Source organism: Lemur catta, chromosome 16, assembly GCF_020740605.2.
Source record: "Lemur catta isolate mLemCat1 chromosome 16, mLemCat1.pri, whole genome shotgun sequence".
Classification (NCBI taxonomy): Eukaryota; Metazoa; Chordata; class Mammalia; order Primates; family Lemuridae; genus Lemur; species Lemur catta.
The window spans coordinates 6,099,814-6,122,800 of NC_059143.1; the positions used below are offsets into that span (position 1 = coordinate 6,099,814).

A 22,987-nucleotide genomic window follows, 5' to 3' on the forward strand; every position below is an offset into this window, starting at 1 on the left:
ATGAAGTACTACCTGCAGTAGCATGCTAGTAATGGCTAGGCATTACTTGTGTCGGTTTTTAGTAACTTTTGCACACAAGCAAGAGGTTTTATAAAAGATATCATAGCACACAGTAACACAATACATGTTGATTTGACAAATTCAAAACAGTTGAAATGAAAAGGCAACAAAAATACTTTAGAACATTTCACTCTTTTATAAAATGTGTACACAGACCTGGGCCTAACATACTTGACTGCACCACATCAAGTCTCAAAATCCAATTTCCCTTTCAGGTAGAGTACATCTTTTACAAAACGGCCAACACCTACTTTTAAGAATCAAAATTCACTTGTATTAGATTGTACACAGTTGACAACTGAATCTATTTTCTCTGGTTCCAAAATTTCCTATCCTAGTGTCAATAAAATAAATGAAGACATAAGACTAAGTGCAGGAAAGTATCAGACCCCATAATGCATATTTATACTGAAAATGTATTTCACACGGTTAACAGATAGATTTGCAAAAGATAAAGCCATTTTTCAGAGAAAATTTCCAAGTCTTGCTCAGTAATACCAAATTTCCATAATGGAAATATGGGTGTCAAATTGGGCAGGAAAAAACATCTAATTTTAATTATTACTGTAAAATTATTATTATTACAAAGTAATAATAATTATTAGGCTGGTTAAAAAGTACTTTAATCCCAAGGAGAGGTAAGTCTTCCTTGGGAAGATACGAAAAGAACCTGATAAAGAATGGGGTAAATCGGATGCAATATAGCCATGTCATACATATAAACTCACTGAAATTACAGCACTTCTATTCTTATAGCATTTGCTTAGTTTCTATTATGTTGAAAGCAAACTGATTTATAATTTTCCAAAATACCAAAAGTGGCTTAAAGTTTAATCAATTGCTTTCCTTAATAGAATGGGAACTTTTAATTGCAAATACTGTAATATCCTAATGGCTTCAATGTGAGAGAAAATGATGCATTATAAATTTAAAATCACCATACAGTGGACTCCGTGAAACCCCCGCTAATGACACGACAGACACAGACAAGCTACCGAGCAAGAATCTGTTAACAGTTTTATTTTTTTTTATGTTAAATACCATGGGACAGGATTGTAAGGATGAAAAACTCAGTCAACAACTGCCTCACAAGGGATAAGAAAAATTCTGCCATGATATTAGCAAAGGTAAAGGAGAAAATTTACACTGTAAGAGGCACCATTTCCCCACAGAATAACCTCTTGGCATTTCCTGAATGAGTGGGATTAGCAATCTAAATAAATCATATTTCAAGAGGTAACAGCAACAGATAAAATTTAAAGGGATTATTAAAATAACATTTACAAGACTCTGAACAATTCTTGAACTCTTATTAAAACCACAAAGAAAGAACAATTCTTTATTTATGAATTTCATAAAGGACTGAATGTGCAACTGACATCTGCTAGTGATGATCTGGTAATATACAATTTGTCCAGTAGCCGAACAGTTTGTTTTTATTGTGTTTTCTAACCGTGAGAGATCATTAAAGGCAAAGCCTATATGACGCTGTACACACAAAAAAATGGTCACTGCGGGCCATACTACCAATGAAATGGTAGGTAAACAAATCTTTTTCTGGTCAAGAGAAAAAAAAAAGAAATAGCACTCTGCATGCTTCACTCTACAAGATGAATTTCCCTAGAAAGAATCCAATGAAAATGGCTGCAATTACAACAAGAAGTGAAGGAAGAGGACTGGTGACATTATCTCTGAAGGATGCAGCTGAGGTTGATCCAGGTTTATCCGAATGTGCTACCTTTCTGAGCCTTAAACCTTCATCCTAGAAAAAAAACACAACACACACACACAAGAGGTTTTTAAAAACAAAGAAGCACACAATGAGACTACTGGAGCTAAAAATCTAGAGAGACAAAAAGCACATCAGTGGTTGCCTACAGCTGGGGACAGGAACAGGAATTAACTACTAACCACACAAGGAAACTTTCTCGGGTGATAATATTCTAAAACTGGGCTGTAGTGATGTTTGCACAATTCTATAACTTGCTAAAAATCACTGAATTGTACACTCACAATGGGTGTCTCCATGAGATGTAAATTATACCCCAATAACTGATTTTAAAGCTGGAGCTGAGAAATATATTCCTAAAAAACAAAAATCAGATATGCTGTATTTACACAGAAAGAAAAAAAAATCCCACTAAAATTAATACAATTAAAGAAGAGTTTTGTGCATACGCTTACTTCCAAGGTGGCCCATAGTATTTAAAGTTGGTCATACGTCTCCTAGCCCAATATGTCAAAGATTACCAGGAACCAACCTAGACTCTGCCGATTAGGCTTACTGACTCATTGCAACTAGGGAAGGCACACCAGCAGAAGCGTCTTGCTGAAGGAAGGAGATAGGGTATTATAAAATTCGAGGAAAGGGGAAAGTTCAGGGCGTAATTTAAATAACGCCGTGCTCTGACATACTCAAAGCAAAGCAGAAAAGGTTGTGTTTAAAAGCATCCACGCATCCAGTCTAGATTGCAAAGCAGACACAGAATACTGCTTGTTCAGACACTTCAAATTGAGACAGATGAGGAACACTGTATTCCAGAACCTCTTATCTGAAGCTCTGCCACCTGCACTGGAAACTGAGGCTGCTTCTCTGTATCAAAGCGACTCCAGGCAAAAGTAGGCTGCTACCTTCTTACTGATACGGTTTTACACAGCAAAGTTTCTCAACAGTCTGTTTTTAGGAGACAAGGTTTCTCATAAGGAAGCAGTAGTCACTTAAGGCAGGAGGCTGTTATGACACTGTGTGCAGTATGACCTTGGAAAACTACTGATGCCTGTTAACTATGTAGCTGGCTTTATCTGTGTCTGTTATACAACCTGATGAATGGCAGGACAGATTTTTACTTCCTCAGTGCAAGTTCATTTTTATTTTTTCACATGATTCCTCTACTGTGCTTATAAATAAAAGAGTACAACTGATGGCACAGTTTTATTTGCATTATTGGATTTTCTACAGTTGGGTTTTTGGGTCTCATGTTAAATAGTCCTGTGTAAAAAGAACACTGATCCTTAGTTCCAGCTATACATCACAAACACCTGAAGAACTTTAAAAGTACTCCTAGTGATTCTGATTCACTAGGTCTGGGAGGGCCTGGTCATCCATATTGTTAAAAAGCTCACGAGGTAATTCAGATGTACAGTCTGGATTAAGAACCACAGGCCAGAGGAATTAAAAGGGGGTAGTGATCAGCCATGAGCAAGAAAGTTAATCTGGCAACAAATTATAATGGGCCTGAGATTAATTCTGTAAGCCAGTGGTTTTAAGGTCCTCGTGTCTTATTTTTTAAACAGCAGAATCATCTTTCAAATAAAATCTCATATAAAACATCAGCATATAAAGAGTAGAGACCAGGAATGAAGTCTCACTCACCTACTTCCCTGTTCACTCTTCCTATTTTTCAGCCCTGCCCCACCTATGTCATTCCTATAGTTTCCACTTCTCCCCTCCCTGCCAAGAGATAAACAGTGGCTTTTTTAATAAATCAGTTGAGCATCCTAAGGAGCGTATCTTTCATCAAAGAACTGTGGAAGTCATGGCAGATAAAGTAACAGCATCCTAAAAACTTCATGCTGCATGCATGTGCAATAAAGACATTCTTTCCACTATCCAGACAGGTGCTGAAGGCAGGGTCCTCTCGAGGGGCTACTATGGAATATGAAGAGACAGTTACAAAAATTCAATTCAAAGTGTTTCAGTGAAAAGGAGTTCACAGATCAACCTGACATATAGTGCCTTGATTCAGAACGTAGTTCCTACATACACTTGACAGAAGGAATAATCAAATGTAGATTAACTCCCATGTTTAGCTTAAGTTACATTTTTGTATCATCTACTATGATGCGAAAACGCTTCAAACAAAGCCTATAAAGCAAGTTATAGGTATTCAGGTCTTGAAACAAGGAATTACTTGTCAAAGGCAAATTGTTCATAAACTCCACACATATTCAAACCAGTCCTCCCTCACCAGTCCACTAATCCAATCAAATATATATATATATGACCACTACATACACGTGAAGTGAATACAAACATAAACAAAACAGTCGTTGCCCCCAAGGAAATTACTGCCCACTAGGGGGAGAAAGACCTCTAACAAATAAGAGCAGTAAGATGAAATCAGTACAGTGGAAACATAAAGGAAACAATAGTTCAAAACAATTTTTCTTTTCTTTTTGAGGAAAGAGGGTCCAAGAAAAGAGTACAAGAACTGAGTACCAAAAGGTAAATGTCTGTGTGTATATATGTGCCGTGTGAGTAGGAACAGGATTTCAGGGCATTTTCAGGGCATTCTAGGAATAGAGAGGAGCCTCCACTACAGCAACAGTGGTGATAATAGAGAGGCAGGCGTCTCTAGGATACTCGAGCCCAATGCTGTCCAACACAAATATAATATGAGCCACATATGTGTAATTTCTAATTTTCTAATAGCATATTAAAAAGACTAAAAAAATGGTAAAACTAATTTTAATAATATATTCTATTCAACTCAATATATCCAAAATATTACTTCAATATATAACAATACAAAAAAGAGATTTTATCTTTCGTTGTACTAAGTCTTCAGCATCAGTGTGTACTTTACACTCATAGCACATCTCAATTTGAACAAACCACATTTCAAGTGCTCAACAGCCTCAGATGACTAGTGGCTATGGCATGGGACAGTTCAGTACGACTGGGGCACAGAATGCAGGACACTAGAAACAAGAGGAAGCTGGCAATGCCACAGGCCAGATCACAAATGACTAGGATGTCTGCCAAGGAAAGAAACTTGCAGGCAATGAAAAGCCATACTAAGATTATTATAAAAGAGGGTGGCATTGTGGACAAAAGGCCAGGACATAATCAAATAGGGGAAAAGGAAAAAGAATGGATATGGGATAAATTTTAAAACTGATCACTAAAATGGCCTAATAATATATTTCCTAATACCTTCATTTCAATCAACTTATTTTCAACCAACAGAACTTACTCTCAGGTGTCGATTTTCTTCTGATAGCTTCATCATTTCTCCCTGAAGTCTTTTACACTCTTCCATTAGTTTCCTTGTTTCGGTATCATTGAGTGAAACACTGTGCGGTTTTGGCATGGGTCCATCTTGTTTAGATGCATTCAGCGGAACAGCTTTGCTAGGTTCCATATCATTCTGTATTACAAAGATATTGGGAATTTTTAAACACATCAAGTCTCTTTACAGGTTTTAAACAAATAAAAACGTAAATTCTACATCTTTCTTTTCAAAAATATTCTTTAAATGAAAAGTTCTATTTTCAATTTCATTAATAAGAATTTTTTTAAAAATACCAAATGTGAATTAATTTTTATAGAACTAATCAGTAAATGTCAGCAGTTCATTAAGTCAAAATAAGCAACCCACTCCCCCTCCTCTACTCCCATAACCCCTGGCACTTACCTCTACCATAGCACTTATCATATATCATAATAATGTATTTTTGAAATTCTTTCCTATAATACTTCAAAGGCTGGGAGAGCAAGAGCCATTTCTCTTTGTATTTACCCCTAAACCCAGCACTTTGGTCAAAAGTAGTTATTCAGTGGAAGTACACAGAATGACTGACACCAACCAAAATCCAAATATGAAGGTCATTTTCAGTGCTCTGATTCTGCAATTCAAATGAGGCTCTAGGGGGTGGGGGGGCAGGGGGATAGTATCGTAATCATTCCAATGAAATCAGGAACTACCTCAAGAAAAAACATTCAAAGGAAAATCTAACTTCTATTAATGGGAATAAATAATATAAATATTGAAAAGGAGATAATAAACGCATCATTGCAAAAAAAGAGGGATGTTAAGTTTATGATCTTGACCATAAATGATTCCTTCAAGGAAGTTTATGATCAAACATAAATGATTGTTTCAAATCATTAGTAACACTGTTTGCTTTCATTCATGTGATTCAGGATCAAGATAGTACTTAAGACACTTTTAAGACTATGAGCCCCAAGACCTTAATTCTTACCAACACATAACACCATTTGAAACTAGTGGTAAAGCCCTGAAGATAAATACCTATAGCAGTACCCAAGTATTTCTGAGCCTATGGTCTGAAGTGCCCCAACATCCTTCATCCTACCATCATTTATGATCACACACCAGTATTAGTGTAATAAGTCTTCTTTTTCATTTTAATTCTTGTTAAAAAAAATTTTTAGATGAAGACAAACCTGCTTTATTCAGATATGACAAAGACATTTACAAAATCAACACTATGGCATTCCACAATACTCAGGTTTATTAGAGGCTGCACACCTGACCACCATCTCAGCTGCCAAATTTATAGTAAGTATAAATATTAATAGTTTGTTCAAAAAGGATACAACCAGTATTTCTTATGAACGGGATCTAATTTGATCAGTATGCCTTAATCCATGTAAAAACTGACTAATCCATTAAAACTTAAAAGCTATAATGAGGTTCTAATGTACAACACTATATATTTGATCTGTCAGCAGATTTTTCCATTTTTCTTCAGGCTTCACAGTTGAGAAAGGTTTTTAAGAAACCTACTTTAATTCCTACTGAGTTCTTCTTTTGGCAGCTATCTTGCTCTTCACCCTAATCTCTCCCACCACCACCCAATTCCACCTGTATTATTAAAAATGTTTCAGATATATTTTGCTCTCTACCAGTATTCTTTCCCGCTCTTTTCCTTAAACTAATCACAACTAATTTCAAAATGATTTTCCAAGTGTGTTCAAATTCCATCCTAGCACAAGTCCAACTTCCAATAATGAGGGTGGCCTGCTACCTTCCTCTGTAAAGGAGGAGGCAATAGTCAACAATATGGCAAATGAAGAATCTTTAGGTTTTGGTTAAGAATTGGGAAAAAATATACTCATACCAGAAAGATGACTAAAAAATTAAGAGAATATACATGGGGCCAACAGTGAAGACAAAAAAATTAAAATAGCATCAAGCTCTTCACAACTGGATTTTTATTTTAAATAAATTCTTGAAATTCCAGAAAATTTAAAACCATGAGGGGAGGAGAGAAAAATCATCTCCCATAATCTTATCAACCAACTACTATTTATGTTATCTTCCAATATTTTTCATATGCACATTTTATAAAATCAGCATATTACCTTGCTTTATTCACTTATATGCATGTCTTTTATCTTTTCAAATGACACAATATATTGTTAAATATTCTATTCTGTGCCTTACCAAAATTAAACATTTCACGTTTGTTAAATAATTGATGAGGAGCTTCCCATTCTTTCAAATTTTAAAAAATACATCAATGAGTATCTTATGGTGGTAGAATTAGAGTCTTCTTTTTCACTGAAATGCTTCTTAATGTTATATTGCTTTTATAACAAAAAGTAGAAAGTATATCATAACCAATTTGTGGAGCATAAATATAAGACTAGAAATGCAAAGAATATAGCAAAGCTTAACTTAAACACACTTCAAAAGTGAACCAAGTAAGTCATGAAACAAGTTACACAGAATACAGTTAGACTGCGTACTATTTAGGCCCACTACAAACCAGTCAACATACATAGAAGATGCAAAGAAATCTAATTTATTTATGTATATTTAAAGTATAAGCATATATAACCTAACTTAGTTGGGAGTTAAAAACATGAGGGGGAGAGGCTGAGTCATCCCTGTGGTGACAATCTGTAGAGCCTGATGGAAAACACCAAGCAGGTGTGACTTTAAGTGTATGCTTCCATTCAGGAGTTCCATTAGTGAGGTCTGACACCAGGAGAACAGCTTGTTTCTTGAAGGCTGCTTAAGACTGGTCCGGAAAGAGAAGACTGGTTGTTCTGAGAACCATGAAACAAGCAAACTAGAGGGATTCAACATGCTGTGATTCTTAGTACACTGATGAATAGTAACATTACATTAACATTATATTTCACACTTCAACTCAGAATAAACAGAAAGGTCAAGGCTATGTATCAATTATAACAAGACTTTATACCCTATCTTGTACAATTTCCACTATTTTTTATTATTTAGGCTATGTGCAGTATTCCTCTCCATCTATGAGTTCTACAGTCATGCCCTGTAGAATGTTTTGATCAACAACACACCACACATGTGACAGCGGTTCCACCCAATAACGGAGCTGAAAAATTCCTATCACCTAGAGACATCTTAGCTAGCCACCACAGTGTCGTATGTACTACAATGTACACTACTCACGTGTTTGTCCTGATGCTGGTATAAACAAATCTGTGCTGCCAGTCATATAAAAGTCTAGCACACACAATCATGTATTGTACATAATACTTAATGATAACAAATGACTTAAAAGTTTTATGTATTTACTACGCTATACCTTCTACTGTTATTTTAGAGTGTAGTCCTTCTACTTATGTTTAAAAAAAAAACCCTGTGAAAACAACCTGAGGCAGGTCCTTCAGGAGGTGTTCCAGATGAAGGCATTGTTGTCACAGGAGATAACAGCTCCATGTGTTACTGCCCCTGAAGACCTTCCAATGGGATGGGATGTGGAAGACAGTGATAGCAATGATCCTTACCCTGTGTAGGCTCATGTGTGTGTTTGTGTCTTGATTTTTAACAACAAAAATAAAAATAAAAAATTTAAAAATAGAAAAAAGCTTATAGAATAAGGATATAAAGAAAGAAAATAGTTTTATACAACTGTACAATGTGTTTGCATTTTAAAAGCTAAGTGTTTATAAGAGTCAAAAAGTTTAAAAATCGAAACTTCTATAAAGTTTAAAAGTCACAAAAAGCTATGGTTAACTTAGTATTGAAGAAAAAAATATTCTGTAAATTTAGTTTGGCCTAAGCGTAGTGTTTATAAAGCCTACAGTAGTGTACAGTAATGTCCTAGGCCTTCACATTCACTCATCATTCACTCACTGACTTACCCAAGAGCAACTTCTAGTCCTGCAAGCCCCATTCATAGTAAGTGCCCTATGAGGTCTTCCATTTTTTCTTTTAAATGGTATTTCTACAGTATCTTTTCAATGTTTGCATATGTATGGATACACAAATACTTACCATTGTGTTAGAAATGCCTACAGTATTCAGGACAGTAGCATGCTATACAAATTTGTAGCCTAGGATCAATAGGTCACACCATATAGCCTAGGTGTGTAGTAGGCTATACCGTCTAGGTTTGTGTAAGTGCACTCTGATGCTCACACAACTACCGAATTGCCTAACACACTTCTCAGAACATATTCCTGTTCTTAAACAATACATGACTATACTCATCAATTTCTTTTTAACAACCTTAAGAACTTCAATTCTAATATTTCAAGCATTAGGTTATTAAGTAAGGAATGTTCGATTTCCTTAAGTACCAAGTCTGACAGCTGCTATCTCTGACATTTCACTTTGACACTTTTTTTTTTTTTTTTTTTTACTGTGAAGGTACACCTTCATTCTTTCAAACACACATTTTGGCTTGTGGTTATCTTTCAACATTTTTTTTAAAGAGCAATTTTTGTGAAACCATGAATAAGTCAAAAATTCATGTTATTTTCGCATGTGAGTTCCATCATGGAACCAATGCAGCGCAGACAGCTTGAAATATCAATGATGTGTTTGGGAAGGATGTGGCTAATGAGTGCACAGTATGTCAATGGTTTGAGAAGTTCTAGTCTAGTGATTTTGATCTTGAAAATGAGCCACGTGGGTGACCTGAGACCAAGGCGGATAATGATGAGCTGAAAGCTATAGTGGAAGTGAATCCATCACAACCTACACATGAATTCGCAGCAACATTTGATGTTACTATTCCAACAATATTGGACCATTTGAAACAAATGGGCCAGATGAAGCTGGATAGATGGTTACCGCATGAATTAAATGAGCATCAGAAGAGAAACCATCTTGAAGCTTGCCTTTCTTTGCTGTTATGACATAAAGGCAAACCATTTCTACACCATATTGTTACACGTGATGAAAAAGGGACCATTTCTACACCATATTATTGTTACGAGTGACCAAAAAGGGATTCTTTTGGACAATCACAAGTGTTCGGCACAATGGTTGGATAAAGATGAAGTGCTGAAACACAGTCCAAAATCAAACAGTCATCAAAAAAAGCTAATGGTGTCTGTTTGGTGGTCCAGTGCTGGTATTTCCACTACAGCTTTATGAAACCTGGTCAATCGATTACAGCAGATGTCTACTGCAACCAACCAGATGAAATGATAAAGATGTTTGAGATTAAACAGCTGAGACTGGTTAATAGAGACAGGCCAATCCTCTTGCAAGACCACATGTTGCAAAAAACAATGCTGCTCAAACTACAAAAGCTGGACATGGAAAGTCTCTGTCATCCACTGTATTCACCAGACCTTGCACCAAGTAACTACCAATTCTTCCAGGCTTTAGACTACTTCTTGAGAGGAAAAATATTCAGTTCTCAACAAACTGTGAAAAACGCCTTTCACGATTTCATCGCCACTCGCTATCCACGCTTCTTCGCTGCTGGCATAACCTACCGTTAAGACGGCAAAACTGTGTCTATAGTTTAGGCACATACTTTGATTAATTGTACTGCTTATTGTTTGAGGTATAATAAACTAAACTTTTGATTCAAAATCAGACATTTCATATTTAATGACCTAATACTTCTATTGGGGGTAATTAGAAAAAGAGGGAGCTAGGGATTAGAAATAAAAGGGGAAAGGTAAAATATAAGACAGAGTACATGTGTGCAATAAAGCCTTGGGGAGAACAAAGGGGCTGAAGGACATAAACACAGGACTACATTCTTAGAACTATTATGAGTAAGGGATGTAAAATGTACACAAAGCAGCTAAAACCAAGAGTTTTGGCACGAACTGTCAGAGGCAGAATTAAGGTCTTAACCTGTGAGTTAATACAGTATTTGAATAACAAAGTTATCTGAAGATTTTTTTTTGCACTCTCAACAACCAATTTACTGTTTCTCTAAAACCATGATTCCCAGAAGTAAATACCTCCAAATCACAAAACCATTAGACATTTAGACAAAGGATCCTATTTTTTTTAAAGCCTTAGCATATATACCCTCTGCATAGCCAAATCAAAATATAAGCAACCTGTTAAAACCGTGGGGTTCCAGAAGTTTCCAGTAAGGGAGAAACGTTAAAGGCAATCATAAAACACCCATCATACCACCAAAAAGTAACTGTTGTCTTATTTATGTGCTGTCATTTTACCTGAGTGACTGTTAAGTGTGTACCCACACACACACAACCACACTAGTACGTTAAATTATGGCCTATGGTTTTTAGGATTTTAATTCTCCTACATGGGGCACCAATGTAAATAAGCAACAATGACAGTTATGGGGAGGTTACAACATTTGTATTTGATGACAAAATATAAAGTAGTAATTCCATTTCTCTTTTTTTGTATAAACACAAATACTTGCCTGAATAGCAATGTTTGCCAGCTCCAACCTTTATTGCTATACTTGCTATCCTATTCAAATAAGCTTCATATACTCCCTTTTCTCTAAGAGTATGTTCCCCAAATATCAGTCACAGGAAAACTTATACCAACTTCATTACACGGTTCACACTTACATTAATTCTGCTCACTACTGAGATTTTATTAAGGTCTGAACATATATTTTTTAGAACAGTAGAGTTTGTGTGCTTAGTTTTTAAGAGCTTTGTGGTTCTGCTGTAATTTTAAGCATAGTTGAAAAACTCAATTCTATCTACTCCATATAACATACTCACAATACCACTTTATCTGCTAACTTAATCATTAACACTGATAAATTCCTATGTATGTTAGCTCCCTAAAACAAACCTTCTGCTTCTCCTGTTTGAACACATTGAGTCCCCTGGGGTCATTCTTCGTGTGATAACTGGCAGATGTTGCAATTGTGTTGTTGATGCTGCTCATTGCAGTGGCAGTCGGAGCAATCCCTGGTGGAGTTATACCCTGAGATGGCATGGGAAACATATTCTCAGATTTGCACCAAATTCTTATTTCTCCTGCATGATATGGGGAATGACTGACACAGAAAGCATTAGGCTCTAAAATATTCACGTACTCTATAAAAATGTGTTATGCATAAGAAACAATACTAATAACATCTATGTTAAAGCAGAAAGTACAAAAGTTTTGGAACTACCTTTTTATATTGTTTTCCAAACAAAATTAGCTATGATCTACTTGCATTATGTTCACTTATTAAATGTACATACTTTATAACTTTATTAAATTTATGCTAGTCTTATGTTTTCCTAAAATGAATACCCTCTAACTCTAACTTTGTGGCTCTTAATTTTTTTTTTACTAATTAATACTTGTCACTATCTGAACAAGTACACTTTCATGTTTTCTTACCTTTGATAACACTTAATCTGAACATTTTTAATAACTCCCTGCCCAATACACACATACATATATACACACTCACACACGACCCCCAGGCCAATAAACAAACTTAAAGACTCATGACATTCTGGCTAGTAACTTCATAGTAACTACATAGTTCTCTTCCTATCTTCCTATCTTCTGAACTTCCTTTAATAGAGGTAAAAATAATACTGGTAAAAATAGGAAGACTTCACAATAATACTTATTGATATCCCATCTGTTCCTTTATCTCTAAAAGAAAACAATGTACATTATCAAAAGTCTTTATAAGACCCCTGAAATCCCTGTTCTTTACAGCCCTTCCATCTTAAACAAATCAGTATTATTTCCTAGAAAACATGTCACCATCAGATGTTAGAAGAAAGACATTAATGAAATGTGATACATTTAAGAAATTTGGAAAACGTCAAATAGAGTTAAGGCCTCAAAATTTTTTTAGAATTGAACACAAAGAACTGAATAGGTCATAAAACATCAAAAATAACAACACAATTCAGTCCTAAAAAAAAAAAAACCACTACCACTAATTGGACATTAGGTATTTCATAATAGAGTTGACAATGCCTAATCAGAACTAATCATACAGACAACTTCATTTTTTGTAACAGCACTTCAGTATCATTCACCTCCAGCTACCAACAATACAGGGAACATGCTGAATGGCTCTCCATACTCAAAACAACTCAAAGAAAGATGCTATGGGCCACTGATGAACTGAAAGACATCTAAAAATTTTTTCTTCAAAAGAAAGAAAAAAAAATCATTTAAAAGGCAGGTGTGTTAGCATACACCTGTAGTCCCAGCCACTCAGGAGGCTGAGACAGGAGGATCCGCTGAGCCCAAGAGTTTGAGACCATCTTTAGCAACATAAGGAGACCTTGTCTCTTTACAAAAAAAAAAAAAAAAAACAGGGAGGGGAGAAAGAAAAAGAAAAGAAGGGGAAAGGGAAAAGGAAAGGATAGAAAGTTGTATGTTAAACCTTAAGTTGTCACCAGCAACTCAATTAAAAACTAACCTGAATTTTGTTTAAGTAAATCTAAGATAAACATACAGAATGGGGATATTAAGTAATTTTATCTATGGATGCTAGAAAGAAACAAATGTGTCAAAGATACTATGATTTTTAAGCAGTTTTATCAACTTCACCTACAGACAACGCTGACCTGGAAATAGCAAGATACAATTATCAACAGAGTCATCAACATGTGAATGCAGTATTTAAGAAAGAGGTGTTCTGTAAGTACTTTTACATAGACAGAAAAGGTTTCATTCTTGGTATTATAAACAAAGAAACAAAAACTTTCCTATATATTCTGTACTGTCATAAAGACTTCAGATTTGGTACTTAAAGGCTTCATATTTTCCATAAAGGACAAGAGGCTACATTAAATTGATTACTTGTCATAGTCCACTAACAACAGAACTGGATCTGTGCTAGGTTGCACTGAATTTAAACACATTTCTCAGTAATTAACATTTCTTGTAGAATCTGTAGTAGTAATACTTGTAGTAATACTACAAGAAGGAATTTAAGTAGAACATCATTTCCAAAAGTGTATTTTTCAGACCAGATACTTCATAAGTTAATTTAGGTTCTATTAAACAGAAAAGAAATGCTGGGTTAAACCTATTTCTTTACTGTAAGTCTTACTGGAGCCTTTACTATGCAAATATGCAACAGGATTTCCTTTGGAGACACAGTATTTGCAGAATTTTTCCAAACTTAACTTGACCACAGAACTTTTCCAACTTAATACACTGGCAAATACTGCCTTATGAAAACACAGCCCTGTTTTAGCCTCTCTTCTTTTTAATATACACAATCAATTAAAGCCACCTCTAGCTTATATATAGCATAGATACAACTTTTGCACATTTGAATTATATAAACTTGAAATAGTGATATAATGAAATCTTAAAGTCTCATTTTATGTGTAATACTTGAAATGTGAATTCTAAACACTTAAAAATATCCATCAATAATCATAATGGCAAGGCTAATGAGCCATGAAAATCCTAAGCCATTATTGTATTGCTACACTGAAACACCACTTCAGCTGGTTCACAGAAGTCCCTGCCCATTCTTCTCAGGATCAGTGTTGGATTCTGCATGTTTTGAATTATCCAAGATCTTCAAGAACATATCCCAATCATAAAATGCAATCATTACCACAAGAAATAAAATAATCCATATCATCCTATATGCTGCTGACATAATTTTATCATTAAAATTTCAGCATCTGAAGATGTGCCTTCAAATGACAAATGACTCCAATCTTGATCAAAAGAAATTCTGACAAAATTAAGTATCAATCTTGTCCCAGGGCACAGATTGTGGTCCTGAAATACCATCTCCCACTGAAATGTACCAAAGCTTCTTGAAGAAATGGCTGAGTCCAGGTCTGGGCCTGGAAAAATCTTGCCATATTAAACATCAAGGGAATTACCAAAGAATACTCAACCAAAAAAACTCAACCAACTCAAAGAGGTGCCTTACCAGGCAATCTGAGCACCAATAATGATAATAACAACAAGGAGCTGGAACCAAAATGTTTAAATCCACGACCTCTAACAATATAGAAAGTAAGGAAGAAAGGAGGGAGGGAAGAAGATTGATTGTACATCACCAGAGGGATGATTGTGAACCAACGCAATTTTTTAAAAACCTGTAATTAAAGAGAGACTCATTTATCCTGCCCTTATAAACTCTATCACTGAATACCAAATATTAGATGAAAACAAGTTTCTCTTTACACAAGTATTATAATAGCATATGAAGTAGAAATGACAGAATATCACCATTATGCAATCATAAATGAATTAATGGACCTAGGCCATATTTTCTCAATCTTAACTTTACTGACAACATTTTGGGCCAGATAATTCTTTATTGTAGGGTCCATCCTGTGCACTGTAGAAAGGTGAGCAGCATCCTTGCCTCCACTCACTAGAGAAATGCATGCCTGCAGCACCCCTCTCCGTCCCTCAGTCATAAAAACCAAAACTGTCTCCAGACAATGCCTCTAGAAGAGCAAATCGATTGTCCCTGGATGAGAACAACTCATCTAGAACTTTTAATTATAGGAAATACCAAGGACAGAGAAAAAGTTAAATGACACCACAGGATGCAATGAGCAAAATCTAGTCTATGGGAAAGTCCACAGGCAAACCTAGTTTAACAATTTGCAAAAGCAAAACAGAGAGGGAACCTATAGACTAAGAGATTTAAGAAACATGTCACCTAGTAGCAGTATTTAGACTTTATTTTGATCTCAAATCAAACAAACTGCAAAAAAAGAATCTTAAATGACATTTGTGAGACAAATGTGAATGCTGCCTGATAGTTTGATATTAATGATACATTAAATTTTTAAAGGCATAATAATGGTACTGTCATTAAAACTTTTATCCTTTTTTTAAAGTACTTTGAAAGATATATATTGAAATAATTACAGATGAAACTATACGATATCTGGCATTTGCCTTAAACAGTATGTGAGATGGGAAATAATGGGATTTAGACATAATAAGATTAATCACAAACTGGTAATTGTTAAAGCTAGTCATAGGCTCACAGAGGTTCACTGTACTGCTATATACTTTTCTAGGTATTTAAAGTTTTCCAAAATAAAATGCTTTTTAAAAAATCACCTTTAGCAGATATTCCCTACAATTTAATATACAAATCCAAGTAATTCAATTGGTGAAAATTACATTCTGCAGCTAGCTCATCAAGGCTCAGAGTCAAATATTCTCTGAAGTACTTTGAAGTTACTTGAATGGCCTTTATGTTACTAATAATACTTGCTCTGAAAAAGCTCCAGGCCCAAATTACTTCTGCTAATGCTCCACAGGGTAGGACTCTGGGAACTCCATTCAGTAATTGTTCAAGCGCTAAAGCACATCCAAAACTGCTTTCTTGGATTACTATGGGCTATACCTATAGGAAGGCATACCTGCTATTCTCCTCCAAGAGGTGGTAAATGGCTAGGCTCAAGTGTAGCCATATCATTTCCATCAACTTCTAGTTTGGTTTTTAAAGCAGTGAGAACTGCTCTTAATCAGCAGTATCAAATCCCTAGGCTCCAACCCTTTTCAGATTATAACCTCAAATAGTCTGCTATCCAGAGCAAAATAGAAGCCCAGATGAAAGATAGCCAGATCTACGTTTATTCAATTATTGTAAAAAATAACATAAAATTCTAAGTGAGAAAATATCCAATTTTTAAAAAAAGTCAATCCAGACAATGTGCTGTTATGTTTTCTTGGTTCCAATAATAAGAGCTATGAAAGCTATCAGCTTCCTGACAACCTAGGCAAAAGAGAAAGAAAACTCCAAATGAGAAGCATAAACATGCCATCTAACCCTTGCTTCACAATGAAAATATATGCATCAGTATTTTTTGTTTTGGGCAAATACCTCAAAATGTTTTTAAAAGGGCACTTTTAAAATTCAATAAATAATTTGGTCAACACCTAATTACCATTCAGGGACTTTTTCATTTCAGTTTATCCTGAAAGAGTAACACAATAATTAAGGCCATGTATTTAATCTACATGTTTACTTTTAAGACAGGGTCTTGCTCTGTCCCAGTGCTAGAGTACAGTGACATCATCATAGCTCGCAGCAACCTCAAACTCCTGGGCTCAAGCAATCCTCCTGCCTCAGCCTCCCGAGTAGCCAGAACTACAGGAATGTGCCAGCATGCCTGGCTAATTCTTTAAAAATTTTTTGTACAGATGTGATCTTACTATGTTGCCAGGCTGGTCTTAACTCATGGCCTCAAGGATCCATCTCAGCCACCCAAAGTGCTGGAAGTACAGGTATGAGCCACCACACCTGGCCTCATGTTTACTTTTCAGTAGAGCAAATGGCCTCCAGATCAAGGCAAGAGTCACAACAGATTACAATCAAATTGCACCAAACAATTCTATTTATCCATATTAGTGTATATATTAAGTCACACACACAAAAATCTTATTTAAGTCCCTCCTATCAACCACAGAAAAAGATTCAAATTTGCAATCCATAAGGGGAAAAAGGAAAGTGACTACAACCCACTCTATACATTCATAGACTGATTTTTTAACTACATATATATAAAATACATCCCTCAGTCCCTCAAATTGTACTTGCTTCACACTATCAATAAGCAATATAAAATTCACTAAAAAATAAAATTAGATGGATTTTGACCAAAAACAGGTGAGCAAAATACCTGGAAATAGCTAAACCTGGAATAAACTGTCCATGTAAATTAAAATTTTTAAACCCAGACTGTTGGTATACAGTTGCCCAAAAGAATTTTTAATCTTTTCTTTCTTATATTTATTATATGTATATATTATATTATATATTTATTACATTTTACTTATATACAAATTTATTTATATGTAAATAAGACATATTTACTATATACACGTCTCATTCTAAAAAAGAAATTGAAGTGGTTTAAGTGGCAAAAACTCAGTAGAATCAAATGATTCTTCTCCAACATGCAGCTTGGACCTAGAGTATTTCCTTCTTCTTGGACAAACAAAATGTTATAAAACAAAAAAAAAGCATAAGAAGTTTTTTTTAACTTAAATAAGCACTGAGTCTTATGTGACAGCCTTGTGTCATAGTCTTTTGTAACAGCCACTGCACATACACCCCCCCAAGGCCAAAAACAGAACCAAAGTCAACCAAAGAAACTGAGAGCTCAACAGCTTCCAATTTTCTTGTATTTTTCTACTTACCAGTTTATCATTTTCATTGGGCATTTCAAATACACATCTCAATTTGGAGTCCATTAATTCATCAGGTTTTGCCTCTTTCCACTAAAAATAAACAACACCAAACATGAGACATAGGAAGTATGATCATGGCAAATAGGTTTCACCTCAAGGGACAAACAGGAAACGAGTGTAACTGCTTGGCTCAGCTAGAATACAATGCTGCACTCTGTGTTGATCACCTTGCCATCGTTATCTGCTGGTGTCACAAAACTTTTATGTAATTCTAGAGCTACTATCACCACCCATTAAAATCGCACTGACATCACTAGGAATCACAGGACTTTCTTCTTAGTAGTAGCATTTCTAAACTGTTTCTAAAAATACTATTTGAAAGTTTTCATTCTTGAAATTAAGTCAGAATTATCTACAATCAACAGATTTACTGACTTTTTTTAAATCTAAATTTAATTTTAAATTTCTAAAAATTAAGTTGCTCTATTGAGTACTAAACATAACCAACAGTTTAAACTATATTCCCCAAAATAAATTCTGTTCAACTTCTATACTTACCACAGCTTCCATATCTGAAGTGTTTGGTGGAGCAAAAATTGTCTGTACCATAAACTTGTGTTTACTCTTTTCATTCGGATCATAGTCAAACGGCTGTAGCATTACTAAATAAGAAGAAAAGATATATTGTCTTCTGCATTTGTTTTCATATGATTCTTATTACCTCATTCACTAATATGCAAATTTCAAGACAACCAAGAAAAGTTCAAGAAATCAAATACTAGATTATTTACATCAAGGATCCAGAATCAACTTTACTGATTCTAATTATTTTTAATTTGCCCACCTTTCTGATTTACTAAGTCTTTTACAACCCACAAAATAACAAATGGCTATTTAAAAAATAAATATCAATCTATGACTGTCCCTTCTATACTTACTTTGTAAAAGCAAAACTTTGCCAACAGTAACTACTACATTGCCTGTAAGCCCAGATTAAATCATTTTTATTATAATAAAACTAGTTATTATGTGAATTTAGGCTTCATTTTAGTATTTCATGATACTTTAAAATTAGACAACTGGGGTATTTAAAGGAGAAATACTTGATAACTGAAAAAATAAACACTGCCATATATTAATGTTTTAATATCACTAATTTTTCTAAAATGGATTTTAAATAAACACCTATTCAAAAAGAGTTTAACAACTTAAATCTTCTAAGAAAACAAAGCATACACATAGCCTCTTCATCTCTAGAATTTATTCTACAGTCCCAATAATAACATTCAAGTTTTTTCTAATGATTTATGATTTTCAGTTTAGGTTATTTAAGGCTCCGAGGGGTTATAAGTCATGCTAAACTTAAGTAACATAAATCCAATATAAAAGATTATAAATAATAAGCCAAGAGTTATATAAAATATGTATATGGTATTGTAGAACTTATTCCCTGCTAATATTTAGATTATTTCTAAGATACATCAAAAAGACAAATATAATTAAGCAAATGCAAGAAATAACAATTATATAAGAAAATCTTATTCATTAGATATGTCTGAAAAGTCCATTAACTCCTATCTTGGCTAAAAAAGATTTTTCAAGGGAACCAAGAGAAGGCACAATAAAATTCCATTAATAGCCTTCACTGAGCAATCACTATAGGCTAATCATTATGAACCAAAAATTTGTGAATAAAAACCAAGCTTAAAACATGGTTAACTTTATGACAATTATACTCTAATTAAGGTTGCAAACTATATAACAAGAGAAGCCAATCCCAAAAATATAAATATGTACAAATTAAAAGAGCAAATCTACAAAACTAAGTGCTGAACGGACACAGGAAAAAAAGAAACGAACACGTAATAGAGAGAATTAAACAGAGAAGGTTGCTGGAGGAAGCACAGCTGAATGAATCCTTAAGTGGACAGGCACTACACTAAAAACTAAAAAAGCTAAATTCAAATTGGAGGAGAGGAATCTGAGGGCATGCTAGGTAATCATTAATTAGTTTGGAGTTTTCAGTAAGTCAGGTGCTCAATGCAATGGGTTTATGTGGAGAAAAGTCCTTTGAAAAGTATAAATTTTCTTAAGAAATATTAATGTTCTTGAACTCCGGCAATCTGGAACCCTCAAAGAAAAGTCATTCTGTAACAATTTTATGGATTCCTAGGGATATAGTTGTTTATACCAATAAACTATGTTTAACTACGTGGACTAAAATAATTCTATCTCCTTCCAATTTAGCTAAAGACTTAAAGATGTAGAGAGCAATATCTAGAATGTATGCATTGCTTCCTTTATCTTATTGCCCATCTGTCTTTTTCAGGAACTGATGAACTGAACTATGCAAGCAAACATGAAAGGATTCCTCCCAGGCCACCTTACCACAAGACTCACATCTTTTCTAGAGCTTCCTAGCTCTTTAGTTTTGGCCTATACCTACTGAGGGAGGATTTAGTGTCACCAAGAACTGTGACTGTGGTCTGCCCTTTATTACCCTTGTAGTCAGGTTCCACCTCTAAATACTCTCAAGGTGCCTGCTCTAGATTCTCATTCTCTGTATAATTTGCTATTTTTAATCTGCTCTGGATTTGAAAACTAGAAAACTGATACAGAATTGTATTTTAGGATTGCTTGTCAGGATCACCCAGGCATTCTTGTTGTTGTTGTTAATGTACATATTTCTAAGCCATGCCCCCAGAGATTCTGATATGAGATGAACTCACGTGTGTTCTATGCTCCCCATGTTATCACAACACAAAGTGGGAGATGAGAACTACTGTTACAAACTTAAGAGGTTCTCCCATAATGTAACCATATACACTCTCATACTTGCTTCCTATTTCCCAGGTATGTTAGATATATGGTTAAGGAGAATCGTCCTCAGAAATCTGAAGGACTATCTGAGGGAAGAAAGGAACAGTTTACAGAGGGCATTAACTATGGCACCAGCATAGACTGACTCCACAGCAGGAGTAAGGAATCCATGTATTACAGGAACCAAGCATATTTCTTCAACTACAAATACAGACAGACATAACAGAGTAACAAAAATAAAGTTTTCAAGTGCAGGACACTGTTGGCATTCACAATGAAAGGCATGAAGACTCACCTGATTTGATACAATAGGCAAAAAAAAGAGGCATTGTACTTTTTTAAGCAAAAGAATGACAACTCTTCTATAGCTGCATGCAATATGTAATAAGCTCAACATCTAAATGAGAATGACCAATAACAAAAAATGATGTGATTTTTCAAAGATAAAATAATAAAAATGTAGTCGTGAGTTACAGAAACAAAAGCTAGATACAACATTTTAAATTGACAACGATGACTTATCAATAGTTACTTACAAATACCTCCCCTCACAAGACGAGGGTGAGAAATTTTCCACAACAGTTTGCATATGGTAGGATATGGACATCTTTAAAGGCAAAGCCAGAGTAACATAAGAATTATTTCCCTCCCTCCAGCTGAAACCCAAATAATTAAACCAAATTAAACATAATCATAAAATGTCAAAATTAAAATGTACACATATTCAGGACATGATTTGCTACCTGAAACAGTCACAGTCGACCCTGGGTCAATAATTCCACTGTTGGGCCTCACACAGTACCGGCGAGGTGCTGTAGTCTTCACTTTGAAACACACTTTTCTATCAGATGGATTTCGCAATTTAAGATTTGTAGTGACTACATCTGTAAAGGGGCCTGTAAGGTTCAAATATTAAAGAGGAAAAAAAATTTTAATTGCATTCAAAACAAAAAAAAAATTCAAAATTGACCGTATACAATCTCTATTTTATTTACGTGTTGACGTCTGTCTGCACAAATACACCAATTGGCTAATAGTGCCTTTCTCCAGGTCAAGTAAGTCGCACTTTCTCCTTCGTTCTTTACCATGTTTCACAAAATTTCTACAGTAAATATATATCAAAAAAAGCCTTCTGAAAGTTTCAAACTATGAAATACATCTATAATTGTATTCTTACAGTATGCTCTTACCACATTACTGAAAATGTTGGAATTTTCCAGTGGTCTGCAAACCAATGCCAAGTTCATTTTACTAGGCCAACTGCAAAAGTCTCAACATCTGAAGATACTACACCCTATGAAAACAGAGTTCCTGCTTCGTCTTAATTAGGCTTAATCAATTCAATCAATCCATTCACTCACTCACATACTTGTTAAGTGTTTATTATATGTACTGTGTCACATGCACTAGATACAAAGTTTTTAAGCTCTAGCTCTGTACCCAAACATAAAATTACAAAACAAAGCACCCAAAAGGCTGATCCATTCCTGCTGCAATTAAACCAGCATAACCCCAATTTTCCAAATGCAGAGGTATGCCACCATTTTGCTCTTGGTTGAAGGAAAGCCTAAAGGTAGAGCATGCAGATTAATTTAATCAACAAAATAAACAAAATAAAATTATTTTTAAATGTTTGCTATTCTTATTAGTGGTTAAAATGCCTGAAGTCAGGTGTGGGTTTAAATCTTTTTTTTTGTAATTTCAACAGATTTATATAATGCTAAAGTCAGGGCTTTCAGTGTACCCATCACGGGAATAGTGTACACTGTACCCAACAGGCAGAATTTTCTTCCTCCCACCCTCTCCCCTCCTTAGTTTTCAATGTCCATTACACCATTTTTTGATTATATATCTCTCATTTAGCTCCCACCTTTAAGTGAGAACATGTATTTGTTCTTCCATTCCTGGGATACTTCACTTAGGATAACAGTCTCTAGTCCCAAGCAAGTTGTTGCAAAAGATATTACTTCATTCCTTTTCATGGCTTGGTAGTAACCCATAGGTGTGGGGGATGGGTGTGGGGGTATGTGTGT

General features: G+C 34.9%; 1 protein-coding gene across 2 annotated transcripts in view; it reads right to left on the reverse strand.

Annotated features, from left to right (window-relative positions):
• Positions 1-1,055: 1,055 nt before the first annotated feature.
• Positions 1,056-22,987, reverse strand: part of VAPA (VAMP associated protein A) — a 47,317-nt gene continuing 25,385 nt past the window's right edge. The window contains exons 2-7 of one of the 2 annotated variants that reach the window (XM_045527227.1): positions 21,698-21,850; positions 18,693-18,796; positions 18,144-18,224; positions 11,829-11,963; positions 5,037-5,210; positions 1,056-1,822 (exon numbers count right to left, since the gene is read on the reverse strand). In XM_045527227.1, the coding sequence (XP_045383183.1) occupies positions 1,664-1,822; positions 5,037-5,210; positions 11,829-11,963; positions 18,144-18,224; positions 18,693-18,796; positions 21,698-21,850 (806 nt within the window). In that variant the 3' untranslated portion in view covers positions 1,056-1,663. The remainder of the gene's footprint in view (positions 1,823-5,036; positions 5,211-11,828; positions 11,964-18,143; positions 18,225-18,692; positions 18,797-21,697; positions 21,851-22,987) is intronic. The other variant, XM_045527228.1, reaches the window with a different exon arrangement.